Raw genomic sequence first — 13,123 nt, 5'->3', positions numbered from 1 at the left:
GATTTTGGTTCTATCAAGTGGTATCAGAGCCACTCTTCCGGTAACTCTATTATCATTCCATCTTCTCATCTCTCCATCATCTTCAAACACTTCTTCTTCTACCTTTCTTAAATCCGGGCCCCTCATTACCATCCATATATATATATATATATATATAAAAAAAAAGATTTACGATTTGATTCAAAAAAAAAAAAAAAAAAAGTTCAAAGTTTGTTTTGTGGATTGGTGGTGGAAGAGAAAGCCTGCTGGCTGAGGAGAAATCCAGCCTTTGAGGTGGTTAAAACGGATTTCAAAAATCAAAAAAATCTCTTATCTTTCTTTCTTGAGAAAATTCCCTTGTTTGCTTGGATTTGCCCATTGAGATTCTTTGATTTGTTCTCTTAGAACATTGAGTAGAAACTTGTGTGTGATCACCTAAATCTGAGAGAAACACTTGAGTGGGTGAGATTAAACACTTGAGAGTGTGAGGTTTTTATCTACTAACTTTTGTGTTGAGATTTTTCAGGTTTATGATGTTTGGTTTGCAAAGGAAAAGTAACAAGGAGAAGCCTCAACGAAATTCTAACTCTCAAACTCCTTTTAAATATCCTTTGAATTATTTTGATGAGTTTGTTAGTGTGCAGGAACAGCCAGCTATAAGGAGAAAAACAACCAGAGATGTGGCTGATCCAAAAAGGCAACCCTTTCAAATTGATGTCCAACAAATTTGTGATAACCTTGTTAAGGGAGTGGACAAAGCCCTTAAGGACTTCAACAAGAGCCAAAAGAAGAGCACATCCACACGTGCTCCAGTAGCTGAGCCATCCTTGTTCATCAGTAAGAAAGCCCAAGGTGAATCTGAAAACCATTTTGAAGAACTTAAAGATTTTTCAGATTCTCTACCCATTTTTGATGAATCTGATGAAGAGCTAATTGAAAGCTTGATGTTTTGCGAAAAAGATTGTGATCTTCCTTCTCTTGAAACTGAGTTTAATCTTGATAATGAACAAGCTATTGTAGAACTAACTGTTTTGCAACCGGAGCTTCCGAGTAGTCTTGTTTTGTCTCCACAGGTTTTTGAGGAAGAGCCACTGGATTTTCCACATCAGTGCCCATGTCTTGACACTAGGATATGTTTGGATGATGAACTAGGTCCTATCTTTGATGAGGAGGACGAACTTGGTCCAGTCTTTGATGAAGAAGCAACAAGCATCATATCCACCTTTATGGAGAGCCATCTTTGCTTTGATTCCGGCACAACTACTGCTCCTTCATCTCCTGCCCCTTTGCTTCATGATCTTCAAGAGCACTGTGAGGAACCTTCTTCTCTTAATTCTCTGCCTGACATGGTTGTGAAAGTCAGTACTGATGATGTAATTCGTTTTGGTCTTGACAAGATGAAAGATTTTTGTGTTTCAAAATCTGTTTTTGATAACATGATTAATTCTTTAAAAATCTTTGAACCTGATAAATGTCTTGATCAATCACGTTTTCAAAGTGTCAATGGCATCACTTCTGGAATTATTTTGAGCTTTGATCAGTTCTTGGAACATAACAAAGGTTTTCATCTTCTTGGAAGGCCATTTGATCTTGATTTGCAACAAACTGATTTTTGTGCTGAAAAATCTCTTGATTTGTTTGTTTGCAAAGGAAATGGCTTTGATCTGAGTTCTTCTAGACATGTACTGATCACTGATGAATTGTTTGCATCCTCTTATGCCTTGGACGAAATTTTGATTCAGAAGTTGCTGGAACAGAAATCACTTGAAACTGAAAATGATTTTCGTGATCTTGAATTTTGTGGTTCTGTTTTGCAGCCTGATCTCTTGAGTTTTGAAACTGATAATACTTGGCATTTTCTGAGATCATTTCGTGATAATGGTGTTGTCTTGAGTTCTGATGATATTTTGGTTTACAACACATTCTTTGAGAAATGCCTTGAACTTTTGATAAATGATTCTCAAACTGAACTTAAGCTTGTGTGTTCAGATGTTGGGAAGGATATGCCCATTTTGAAAATGAATACTGTTGTTGCATATCTTGATAAAATTCTTGTCTGTAATATTTACTTTGATGAGCACCTTGAAAGGCTGAAAAATGTGCAATTTGTTCTTGGAAAAGATATCTTGATTTGTGATTTGAACAAATATTTATCTTGCACATTTGATCCTGGTCTTTTAGTGTTTGTTTTGAGTATCCAGGAAAGACAGGTTCAGCCTCTGAATGAAAGCATTGGCCGAGCCCAACAACCTCAGATTTGGAGAAGCTTTGTTGTTCAAACCGGCTACCTTGGTGCCAGCGACAAAGGTTCAGTCCAAGAAGGATATCTCAACAGTACTAAGGTCTTTTGTCTTGAATCCAATTTTACAAGAAAGCCAACTCATCAAGGATTCACTGAGGCTTGGAATCGCATGAAAAGCTTCACGGATGAAGAAGTTATGAATTTTCCAAACCGGAGGTTCTTCAGTCCAACTATCCGCGAGTACCAGATTTCTAAAGGAGATTCATGCCCCAGAAAGAATCGACCTGAGCCAAAACCGATCCTCAATGAACCAAAGGTGTTTCCTCAGTCAACCTCCTGGCCAAACCAAAAGCACTGTAAGGATCATGGGTTGATTATCTCTGCTCATCATGAAAATGTTTTAAAACCGAGAATTTCTAAACGAAATCACATCTTCACTTGGTTGAAAAACGTTTTGTTTAAACCTTTCCATGAATTGTGTTTATTGAGCTGTGCTTTGAAAGAGATTTGGTTTAGGAAAAGGCATGAACCAAAATTTCTTAGGCCAAAGAATCAATTTGATTTCATTCATGATAAGAATTTTTCAGATTTGGCATTGACTCTTTGTTTTCCTGACCGTTTCTCAGCTTGGCCTAATTTTAAAATTGATAAACCAATTTTTGGCGATCAGCTTACTTGTTTGAGTCTTGCCCACGTTCTTGATGATTATCCTAAGGGCTTGGATCCTGATCTTGATGTCCTAAAGATAGAGAAACCCTTTGATTATTTCTTTCGCAGATTTGATGTGGTTTCTCTAGTTGTTTTGAATGAACAGGATAAGCATGATCAGTTTCCAAGGAGAGCAAGCGCTGGAGAATGCCTAAGGACTTATGTTCTTCGAACATGGAACTGGAAATACTTGAGGGAAGCAAGTTCAAAACTCCAAGGAAGTTTCTGTCCAAAATTTTCCTTCTCTGAATTTTACATGATTTTAAAATTCTTTTTGTCTGATTCATTTTCTTTTGATTCAGGTAAAATTGATTTGAGGTCAAATCCTTTTGAAGAGGGAGGGAATGATGTGCCATGGGGTAGCGCACCGGGCAAAACAGACATGCATGGTTTGATCATTGGAAGCAGTAATGATATATGTTCATTGTTTGACTCATATCTGCTAAACCACGAGGCTTCTACACATGAAATCACTTGGAGAATGTTCTCAACTCAATTACGGAGCTCCTCAAAGAAGAATCAGATCAAACGGAGTTCATATGTGATAGTTATGCTATTTACAAATCAGGTGATCTTCAGTTCTCGCGAATTCAGACCACCCGAGAAGCTCGAAATGGCTAACCTTCTTTCTGATGAACCAACGGTCAATTCAATCATGCCAAAGGTGATTATTCATGTTCTAAATGTCCAAAAAAGCATTGGGCTTGATGGTTTTCAAAAAGATTCAAAAACGAGCTTGTTTAGCCCAAATGGAGAAACCGATAAAATATTGGCTAAGAGAAAAGATGGATTTCGACCAGGCCTCAAAGGGACATGTCTTGGCCCATATCAGGAGTATATTCTTCACCTTTCAAAGTCCTGGTCGTGGCTATATGAAGAGGTAGTCCAAGTTTCAGTTAAAGACTTTATTTAGTCAAGTCTTTGTTTCTATTTCCAATGTCTTGTTTTTAGTACATTCTTCTTTGGATCTCTACAACTTGTAATCCTATAAATAAGGCCTTAGAGCCACGAAATAAAGCAGATTGTTTTCCCCTTTTGTTGAGTTAAAACTCTTTGTTCTTTGTAGAACTTGTTCTTAGTTTCTTGGTGAGGTTATCTCCAAGTTTCGATCCTTCTTTTGTTGGACCGGTGCGTCACATCCGGCAACGATCGAAGTCTGGTAGTATCTTTGGGCTATTCCGCAACCCTTAGTGTCACCCCTCGATCCATCAGTTCTCAATCCTCTCGGATCTGAGTTCATATCAACCTTACCGAAGAGTGATCCTTATTTTGGTTCTATCAAGAGAGAGAGTTCTTAGCTAGTTCATCGGTTTGAACCGGCTTGTTGATTTGGTGGTCAGCCAATTCATCTTTGTGTGTTGTTTGGTGGTTAGCCAACACATTCATTCTTTCTTTGGTGGTTAGCCTTAGATCGTGGGTATATCAAGAGCCATTCCGCATCTCTTGACGATCCTTTCAATCCATTTCAGTTCCAGAAGTGCCAATTGCCTTCTCGGTTCATATCCAACACCCAGCTAAAGTGATCCTTCCCGATTTTGGTTCTATCAAGTGGTATCAGAGCCACTTTGGCTGGTTTGTTTTCTTTCATCTTTCATCTTCTCATCTCTCCACGTTTTTCTTTTCTTATTTCTTGGATCCGGGCTGTTCCCTTACTCCCTTGTGATCGCCTATTATAAAAAAAAAAAAAAACGATAAAAAAGAAAAAAAAAAGTTTTGGCTTGAATCACCTTCTGAAGAGAAATCCAGGGGGAGTGGTGGAAGAGAAATCCTGCTGGCTGAAGAGAAACCCAGCCTTAGGACAGTTAAGGCGGATCCATTTCAAAAATCTCTTCATCTTTCTTTCTCTTTTCTTTTTCCCACAAAAGTTTGTTTTGGGTTTTGATTGCTGAATTTTGACTGCCTATCATCCTTTGAACCAGTGGAAAGAACTCTGAGTGACCATCTAAAAATCGTGAGCTAAACACTTGAGAGTGGGAGGATTTTTATTTGCTAACTTTGTTAAGTGTTTTCAGGATGTTTGGACTTCTCAAGAAATCAAAACCACAACAAGACGTCTACTTTCCTTTTAAAACTGTTTTTGAAAATGAGCAATTGATTTTTGATAAGAAACAGTTTACTTCTAATGAGTTTGACTTAGTGCAGAAACAAAAGAAGAGACAAAACAGGAGTGATGATGAGAAGTGGGTCAGAAGTCGTGATCGTCCCTTCACCAAAGCCAAGAGAAGCAACTGTGATGTGCCTGATCAGAATGAGCTTCAGACTTATGCCAGCTTGGAAAAGATGTTGCATAAGGCGATTCATGTTGTCCGACAACTCAAAAAGAAGGGAAACAGCAACACTTCTTCTGCACCAAAACAACAAAGTAATTCTTCTTCTATTTCAAATTCTGATTTGAAAACTAATGTCTTGTCTTCTGATAAAAGCAAGGCTGTGAAAACCACAAGCAAGGCTCTTTCTACCAGGTGTTTCAAATGCCATAAGGTCGGTCATTATGCCAACAAGTGCCAAAAACAGAAAACGTTGGTGACTTTGGAGAAAGTTGAAACCGAGCCAGAAAAGGAAGACGTTTTACCAATTTTTGATGACTATGCACATGAACCGAAGGAAGGATCAGGTGGAGAGCAAAATTGTGGTCATAGAGAAGGATCTTGTTCCATTCACAATCCGGACCAAACTCAAGGTGAGCAACGTTCCGATTATGGTTCTTTTGCTTATAATCCTTTTCCTTTTAATGTTTCAGATTTGAGGACAAATCTTTTTGAAGAGGAAGGGAATGATGTGCCGCAGACCACGAATCATTACATGGAACCAGCTCAGCATGGAGTTCAGGACGTTCTAAACATTTCAACCGAGGTTCATGTTTTTCACCGTGCCATACTTGACTTGGGTCGAGCCAGACTTAGCTTGGGTGGTGAAAAACCCAAAGACGGACATGCATTCTCATCCGGCGGACCATCCGGACAGTCCCGCAAGCGTCCTTATCTTTACCCCGTGCATCCATCTGGTTCGGATGAATCTAGACATCTTGACTGGTCTTCTCCGTTTTCCGTGCCTTGACCAGATCTAGTCTTCTCTATTTTCCGTGCCTTGACCAGATCTAGTCTTCTCTATTTTCCGTGCCTTGACTAGATCTAGTCAAATTTATATTTCCTATGCATTGTTTTCCCACATTTTCTTTTATTGTCTTTGACTACAAAACACTATAAATATGTAGTCCCTTTGATGAATAAAATCAGTTCAGTTTTGGTTGTTTATATCGTTTCTTCTCTGAGTGAGAGAGAGAGAGAGTTCTTATCTAGTTCATCGGTTTGAACCGGCTTGTTGATTTGGTGGTCAGCCAATTCATCTTTGTGTGTTGTTTGGTGGTTAGCCAACACATTCATTCTTTCTTTGGTGGTTAGCCTTAGATCGTGGGTATATCAAGAGCCATTCCGCATCTCTTGACGATCCTTTCAATCCATTTCAGTTCCAGAAGTGCCAATTGCCTTCTCGGTTCATATCCAACACCCAGCTAAAGTGATCCTTCCCGATTTTGGTTCTATCACGCGGCGACCCGCAAAATAAAATAAAAATCATTTTTTCTAAATTTTTTTAAAATAAATAAAAAGAAAAATAAAAATATGTAAAATATATATATAAATTAATGAAAATTATATAATTTAAATTATAAATGTATAATTTTTATTATAAAAAGTAATTAATTTATAATAAAAATAATTATTTATTAAATTTAATATTATCCGCGGGCCCCGCGGGTTATCCGCAATCTTAGCGGGACGGGTGCGGGTTTACGATTTTTCTTTTGCGGGATATGCGGGTCGGAATTTTGAGTCTAAAAAATAGAATTGATCTGCGGGTTGGCGGGTCATACGGGGCAGGTTGACCCGCGAACCCAGTCCTACCCGCATGCTAAGCGAGCGCTCTACCATCTAGCAACATCTCCCTTTGCTTTAATTTATCACTAGGTGAACGGCCCGCACCCTGTGCGGACATAAGAACATGATCGGCCCGCACCTTGTGTTCCCTTTCGGCCCGTACCTCACGAGAGGGAACACAGTAATGTCAGTATGAAGAGGCAGATATTATGTGTATGTATAATTGCAACGTCACAAAATATTTTGTGTGTTTACGAAGATATTTTAATTCAAAAAATGGAATAAATAGTGTATAGTTTTAGAAGTAACAGATTTTATCATTAATTAGAATTGTATTGTATATGTGTCGTAATTCTTTATTTTAGGTGAATAATATTATTTTTTTATAAATAATAAACAAACATTTATGTAGACATATTAAAAGAAAATATAATAAAAATCAAAATATTATCCATAAATAATATAAATTATGAAGTACATTTCTCGATAAAGTAGATGTCGGCAAATTTATTCTGTTAATTAATGTACAATTATGGTTTTATCAACGAATTTATTCTGTTAATTGATGTACAATTATGGTTTTAATTGATGTACAATTGTGGTTTTATCAACGAATTTATTCTGTTAATAATAAACAAACATTTCTCGATAAACATTCAGGTCCAATCAACAAATTTATTTTGTTAATTGATGTACAATTATATTGCATAAAAGTACCTCGTCATAGAGTTCAGCAGCAGAATGACGCACAATTTGTTGAGCATTAGCATCAAACAAAAGAAAATTAGCCTCACCGCTATCGTCCTTGACATGGGCAATTAATTTGAACCTGTACAAAAATATTAATAAACGTCACGGACTATTTCAATGACGATTTACCCAACTCATCTATTTGTATATCTAACCCGCTCAATACCTGGAAATGACATCAATGTGTTCTTTGTCACACGTATTGTAGAAGAGCAAGGGCCGGCCATCACCATCAACATTGGTTGTCGGCATCACTTTTTTGTTGTGGTATTTGCAACTTAAATATTGCCAGCAACGTTCAGTATCAATTGTTGATATAGTCCGCAGAGTGACAAAAGTGCCAACCTATTCGTCAATAACAATATGTTAAAAGCATTGATAACACATGGAGTATACGCATGTGTAAAAAAATTGAGATCAAAGAGTGTAGTCTATATACCAGAGTACTGTCAATGATCTCTCTGATGGTTAGCCTCTCATTAAGAACAAAAAACCTGGCACGAATAGAAGTAGCAGTACCAACAGACCATTGGCTACTATCGTTGTTTGTAAGAGCAAGTGAATCATCAGGGAGACTGCCATCACAAATAATCACACATAATTTAAAAACCCGTCAGTGAAAATGAGGTGATCAAATTAAAATAAACATCTATATGTATTGAACTCCTCCGTAGGTCTGGAACGTAAGACGCAGGACACGTACCTTGATTTGAACTCCTCAATAAAATTAAGTGTTGGGTTGAGCAGAATATGTGTTGAATTATACCTGCTAGATATGGAGTAATCACCTACAAAGTATATTGATCTTATTAATATGTTATGCTCACAATCATTTTACACAAATTGAAACAATATTATATACATTTCCACTCTTTAACAGAACAAAATCTGATAACACAAATAATCATGGTCGACATGTTACTACTACTGTATTCGTATACTTGTTTAGCATAACAACCCCACATAGTACACATCATCTTCACATTACTGTATAATATAAATTTAAGTTAAATACAGTTAATAGAGGTTTAGCTAGCAAAGTATAACTAAGATTAAAAACAGTCTTACTTTGCGTTACGCAGCTCAACCAAGAGCCTCATGTTGTCTTTTCCTTTTATTATTTTGTTTTCCAGAGACCCGAAGTTAACTATTTGGCCAACAAAATCTACATAACAAAAATAAGTGTCAAATCAAAAATAAGTAACTACAAAGTGAAAGAGTCTTTAACTGCGTAAGAAACTAACTCACCAACCAAAGAGCTATGATCCAGATTTCCACCAAGAATATCATAGAAGTCCGCGAAATACTTTTCGGGAACTGCACTTGGAAAATCATCAGCTTTTCCAACAAAAGTTGTTGGAAAGAAGCCAATTTTGTAAGGATGTGGCGTTGTACGGTATTCACCAGTTGCATCGTACACTTTGAACAACTGGAGGACAATCGCATCTCCCTCGCGTAGCTTGTCATCAAATTTTTTGATGAGTTGTTCACCAACTGAAGCATGAATTCTTGTCCCCTGGTCACAAAAATGATAAGAGTTTTAGTCACGCAGAACAAGTATATAAACGATGTTTCCAAATAAATCCATATTGTGTGATGTATACTTACTTCTTTATCAACAACCACCATTTCAATGGTGTTTCCTGATTCTTTGTTATAGTTTCTCCACAAGCGAACAATCCTAACTTCAATACGCGACGTATCTTTACGGAGTTTTAATTCTTTCACATAAGAAACAATATTTTTTTTGGCTCGCACCATTGCCATTGTTCTTGTTAGAGCTAAATGTTTGTATTTTAACCATTCGGGTTTCTCATATATATATTAAGCCGATTTATTTATCATATTAATGACCCCTAATAAAGATTGAAATCGTTTAAAGAAAGATTTTAATTGTGTATTGTCATAAATTGATTTGCATATGATATGATTTTAACTTGCGCAAGTAATGTAATAAATACGAAAACAACTTGCGCAAGTAATTGAGTGGAATAATAAGGAAAGTTATTAATATGCAAATTAGTTTACAATCTTGCGCAAGTTATCTAATTATATGGGCTTAACATCTATCGACAATATATTAGGCCTTTTGTAAATAGGCTATTCACATTTTTCCCATAATTAAACTAAAAGCAAACTTGAAAATCCGAAAACCAACAGACCGGAAACCGCAAGGAATGAAACTGGCTGACTAAATTAGTAATGTGAACCTCTAAATCGAATAGCAATTAGCGATGCAACAGACTATCAGAATTAGTAATGTGAAGCTCTAAATCGTGCTAATGAAACAAAAAAAAACCAAACTTGAAAATCTCAAGAGAGAACTGTCTAAATGCTTGTTGAGTTATTAAGGAGAAGATAATCTTACAGTCCTGATTCAGAGACTGAAGTCGAATGCAAGTTTCTTGTAAATGTCAGTTGTCTCTTCTTGTTCCATCAGTAGACAGTCCGCATAACACATCTCTGGTCGTGGCAATTGTCTTGTTTAAGAGAATCAGGACCTCAAAAGCAAGAAGGTTAATCAGTCAATTAGATACAAAGATTCTAAATGTTAATAAGCAGATCGTAGTTTATAGCTTAACATATGTTGAATCCAATCAGAGAAATCAAACAATCTTTGTATCATAGCTTAAAAGTCGAATCCAATCAGAGAAACCAAAAAAATCTTCGCCAATTAGCTTAAAAGTCGAATTCAATCAGAGAAACCAAAAAAACCGTAAATTCCGTGAGTATCGACAAACTACACCTCGTCTGGTTATCGTCGATGTTCGCGATGGATATGATTGAAGTAGCAGAGTAGGGAGAAGCAAACTCATCTGGTCGGACTGTCTTCATTGGATCGAAACCATATAGAACTTCCATTGATACGCGATTGAAAAAAAAAAGAATTCATGACATACGATGGTGTTTTAGTAAATGCGGAGGGGAGTGAAAAAAATAAATGAAAAAGAAAAATTAAAAAAAAACAGCTAATAGAATTATAACGTTTTTCCTGAGAAGTTCTATATGAATGCCACCTCAGCAGAAATCACTAAAGTGACTTCTCTTTTAATGTATATGGGATTATCATTTATTTCCTAAGATATCTTTTTTAAATCTGTTAACCAAGAGAGAGCTATTTGAAGATTCCAATCATGTTCCTCTATCAATTTACATATCTAATGTTGAATCCTTTACTTTTACGAGGCCATTTCAAGATTCCACTTAATCTGGACAAATAATAATAAATTATATAATATCGTCACTAGACCTACCATTGTTGATCCATTTCGCAAGTTCCTATTTTTTAGCCGCCGGCTTCAATTATTATGCTTTACTTTATTTTCTATTTATGACGTCAAACTCAATTAAAAATCGTAGCATCTATATATATACAGCAAACAACAGATATTTCATATACTTCTCTGTAAACTCCACAACTCTAGCTTTATCTCTCTCTCTCCTATGGGTCTTCCTACAGATTTCAGGGAGCTTCAGATTCCTGGATACGTACTTAAGACTCTTTACGTCATCGGTTTCTTCAGAGACATGGTCGATGCGCTTTGTCCTTACATCGGCTTACCTCAGTTTCTAGACCACGAGATTCCTCGACCGGACCCTTTGGTCCCTATCCAACCGCACAACTCTAGAGCCGTGAGTCTTGCTGACGAGATTTGCCCGGTGGTTCGTTTCTCGGATATCCATACCGATCTTGAAGATTGCTGTACGGTGTGTCTCTCTGATTTTGAATCCGATGATGACATTAGGCAGCTTCCGAATTGTCGACACGTGTTTCATCATCGTTGTTTGGACCGTTGGATCGTTGATTGCTGCAAGGTGACGTGTCCGGTTTGTCGGGATAGGTTTCTACCGAGCGAAAGTTACCCGCGGATGGGTTCGGGTCTTGGTTTTGTTTGGTACAATGATGATTCGGAAAGTAACATTGCCAACTTGTCATGATGGGCGTTGATTTTTCAATATCGGCAGTATTGGAGTTTACTGTATGAATTCCACTATATATGCTCTTGTATCTGATCTTGTGTAGATATTTATATCCGATATATATAACATATAAAAAGTAAAAACAACTAGATGGAAACACATAAAATTTTGGTATATTATGAATATAGATGGACTACTAAAAATCTACGCATAGCATATATATTTTCTCTTAAATAAAATGTATCATCCATAATCTTGTCTTTAGAATATCCAAAGTATGTGGTTGTTCTCCTTAAACAAAAAAAAAGTCTTTGAAACAAATATATTTATTTTTCAAATCTTATAGAAAAATTGAGAAGTAAATGAATATGATATATATATATATATATTGAATATGATATATAATAAAGTAAATTAGAATACTAAATTAGAATCATTTTATTAAACTGATGTTAATTTAATTAACAGTAGCATCAATTATGATATTTGATCTTAAATTATGAATAATTGTATCATTTCAATATAAGTAATTTAAAATAATATCCCTTATTTTTGTGATGCAAGTTAAGTGATGTAATTCACTCTTTTTGTTTTGTAGTGGATGTTTCTTATTTAATAACAACAAAAATACATTTCACTTAAACTCCTATATTGAAAGCTTTCATATCTTTCATATTTATATTTATTTATTAATATAAAATATTTCAAATCATGTTATATTATCTTCTTAATTTATGAAAAATCATAAATTCTAATTTCTAATATATAATTTTCAGGAGTGGGTTGGGAGTGGTTTTATATTTTTCAGTAAAGAAATGCCATATTAGTATAAACCTTGGGTCCATGACCTACCTTCTATCATGGGAAGTAGCTTAACATGCTCTTCTAAAATCACCGAAACTTTCCAAGAAATGGACACAAGAATGGTCTACTTATCATGGGTAAACTGAAGCACTGCGATTTTGACATGGAAACTATATGTATATCGTGGGTTCATGCTTCCAATATTCGAGAATAAGTATAATACGGCCAACAATTCAACAAATTCTTTAGTTCTAAAGAGAAACAATTCAACAAAAAATTTGTTAGTTCAGTTGGTTTTTATCGGTAACTATTATCTTATCTCCTAATATATGGGAAATCGACCAATTCATACGTTAACAGGGACTAACGGTGCTGATCAGTACATAAACATATTACATGTGCAAAAACATACATCAAACTAGTATAAAATTCAATTTTCCATACATGAACTTACAAAATTGGGTCTTGACATACATTGACCTGATTTCCGTTAGTCAAACGTTATAGAATAAGAGTTTTCGTTAACCGGTAACATGAAATTGGCCAATTCCTACATCAACAGGAGTCAACGTTCCCGATCACTACATAAATACTTTACATGTGTGAAAACATACATCAACTAATACAAAATTTAAATTCAATACACGAACTTTCGAAATTTGGTTTTAACATACATTGACCTAATTTACACTAGTCCAACATTACTGAAGATAAATTATATGTCACTTGTTGATTAAGTGAGATTTTTATTGTATTATGTGGTAAATAAACCGTATTACGTGATAATTGACTGAGAAAGATAAATCATTTAGGCCAAATGATTTCATTCTAATTAAACCGTATT

General features: G+C 35.7%; 2 protein-coding genes across 2 annotated transcripts; one reads left to right on the top strand and one right to left on the bottom strand.

The window, feature by feature from the left end:
* Positions 1-7,377: 7,377 nt before the first annotated feature.
* On the bottom strand, positions 7,378-9,321 carry LOC117127727 (replication protein A 70 kDa DNA-binding subunit B-like). The gene is made up of 9 exons (XM_033278373.1): positions 9,163-9,321; positions 8,803-9,070; positions 8,623-8,719; positions 8,417-8,541; positions 8,258-8,342; positions 7,994-8,129; positions 7,721-7,899; positions 7,522-7,633; positions 7,378-7,425 (listed from the first exon to the last, which is right to left on the bottom strand). The coding sequence occupies exons 1-9, from the start codon at positions 9,319-9,321 to the stop codon at positions 7,378-7,380; spliced, it is 1,209 nt and encodes a 402-aa protein (XP_033134264.1).
* A 1,557-nt stretch (positions 9,322-10,878) lies between these two features.
* Positions 10,879-11,624, top strand: LOC103833876 (E3 ubiquitin-protein ligase RHA1B). The gene has a single exon (XM_009109926.3). The coding sequence runs from the start codon at positions 10,999-11,001 to the stop codon at positions 11,491-11,493; it is 495 nt and encodes a 164-aa protein (XP_009108174.1). The 5' UTR covers positions 10,879-10,998; the 3' UTR covers positions 11,494-11,624.
* Positions 11,625-13,123: the final 1,499 nt, after the last annotated feature.

This window comes from Brassica rapa, chromosome A09 (genome assembly GCF_000309985.2).
Source record: "Brassica rapa cultivar Chiifu-401-42 chromosome A09, CAAS_Brap_v3.01, whole genome shotgun sequence".
NCBI classification, from domain to species: domain Eukaryota; kingdom Viridiplantae; phylum Streptophyta; class Magnoliopsida; order Brassicales; family Brassicaceae; genus Brassica; species Brassica rapa.
The sequence above is the reverse complement of the archived record's forward strand: the minus strand, read 5'-3'. Positions and strand labels throughout refer to the sequence as shown.

Coding starts and splice junctions, on each gene's coding strand:
- LOC117127727 (XM_033278373.1), bottom strand. CDS start 9,321: ATGGCAATGGTGCGAGCCAAAAAAAATATTGTTTCTTATGTGAAAGAA. Junction 8,542..8,622: donor GTTGAGCTGCGTAACGCAAA/GTAAGACTGTTT, acceptor TATATTATACAG/TAATGTGAAGATGATGTGTA. Junction 7,900..7,993: donor AGATCATTGACAGTACTCTG/GTATATAGACTA, acceptor ATTGACGAATAG/GTTGGCACTTTTGTCACTCT.
- LOC103833876 (XM_009109926.3), top strand. CDS start 10,999: ATGGGTCTTCCTACAGATTTCAGGGAGCTTCAGATTCCTGGATACGTA.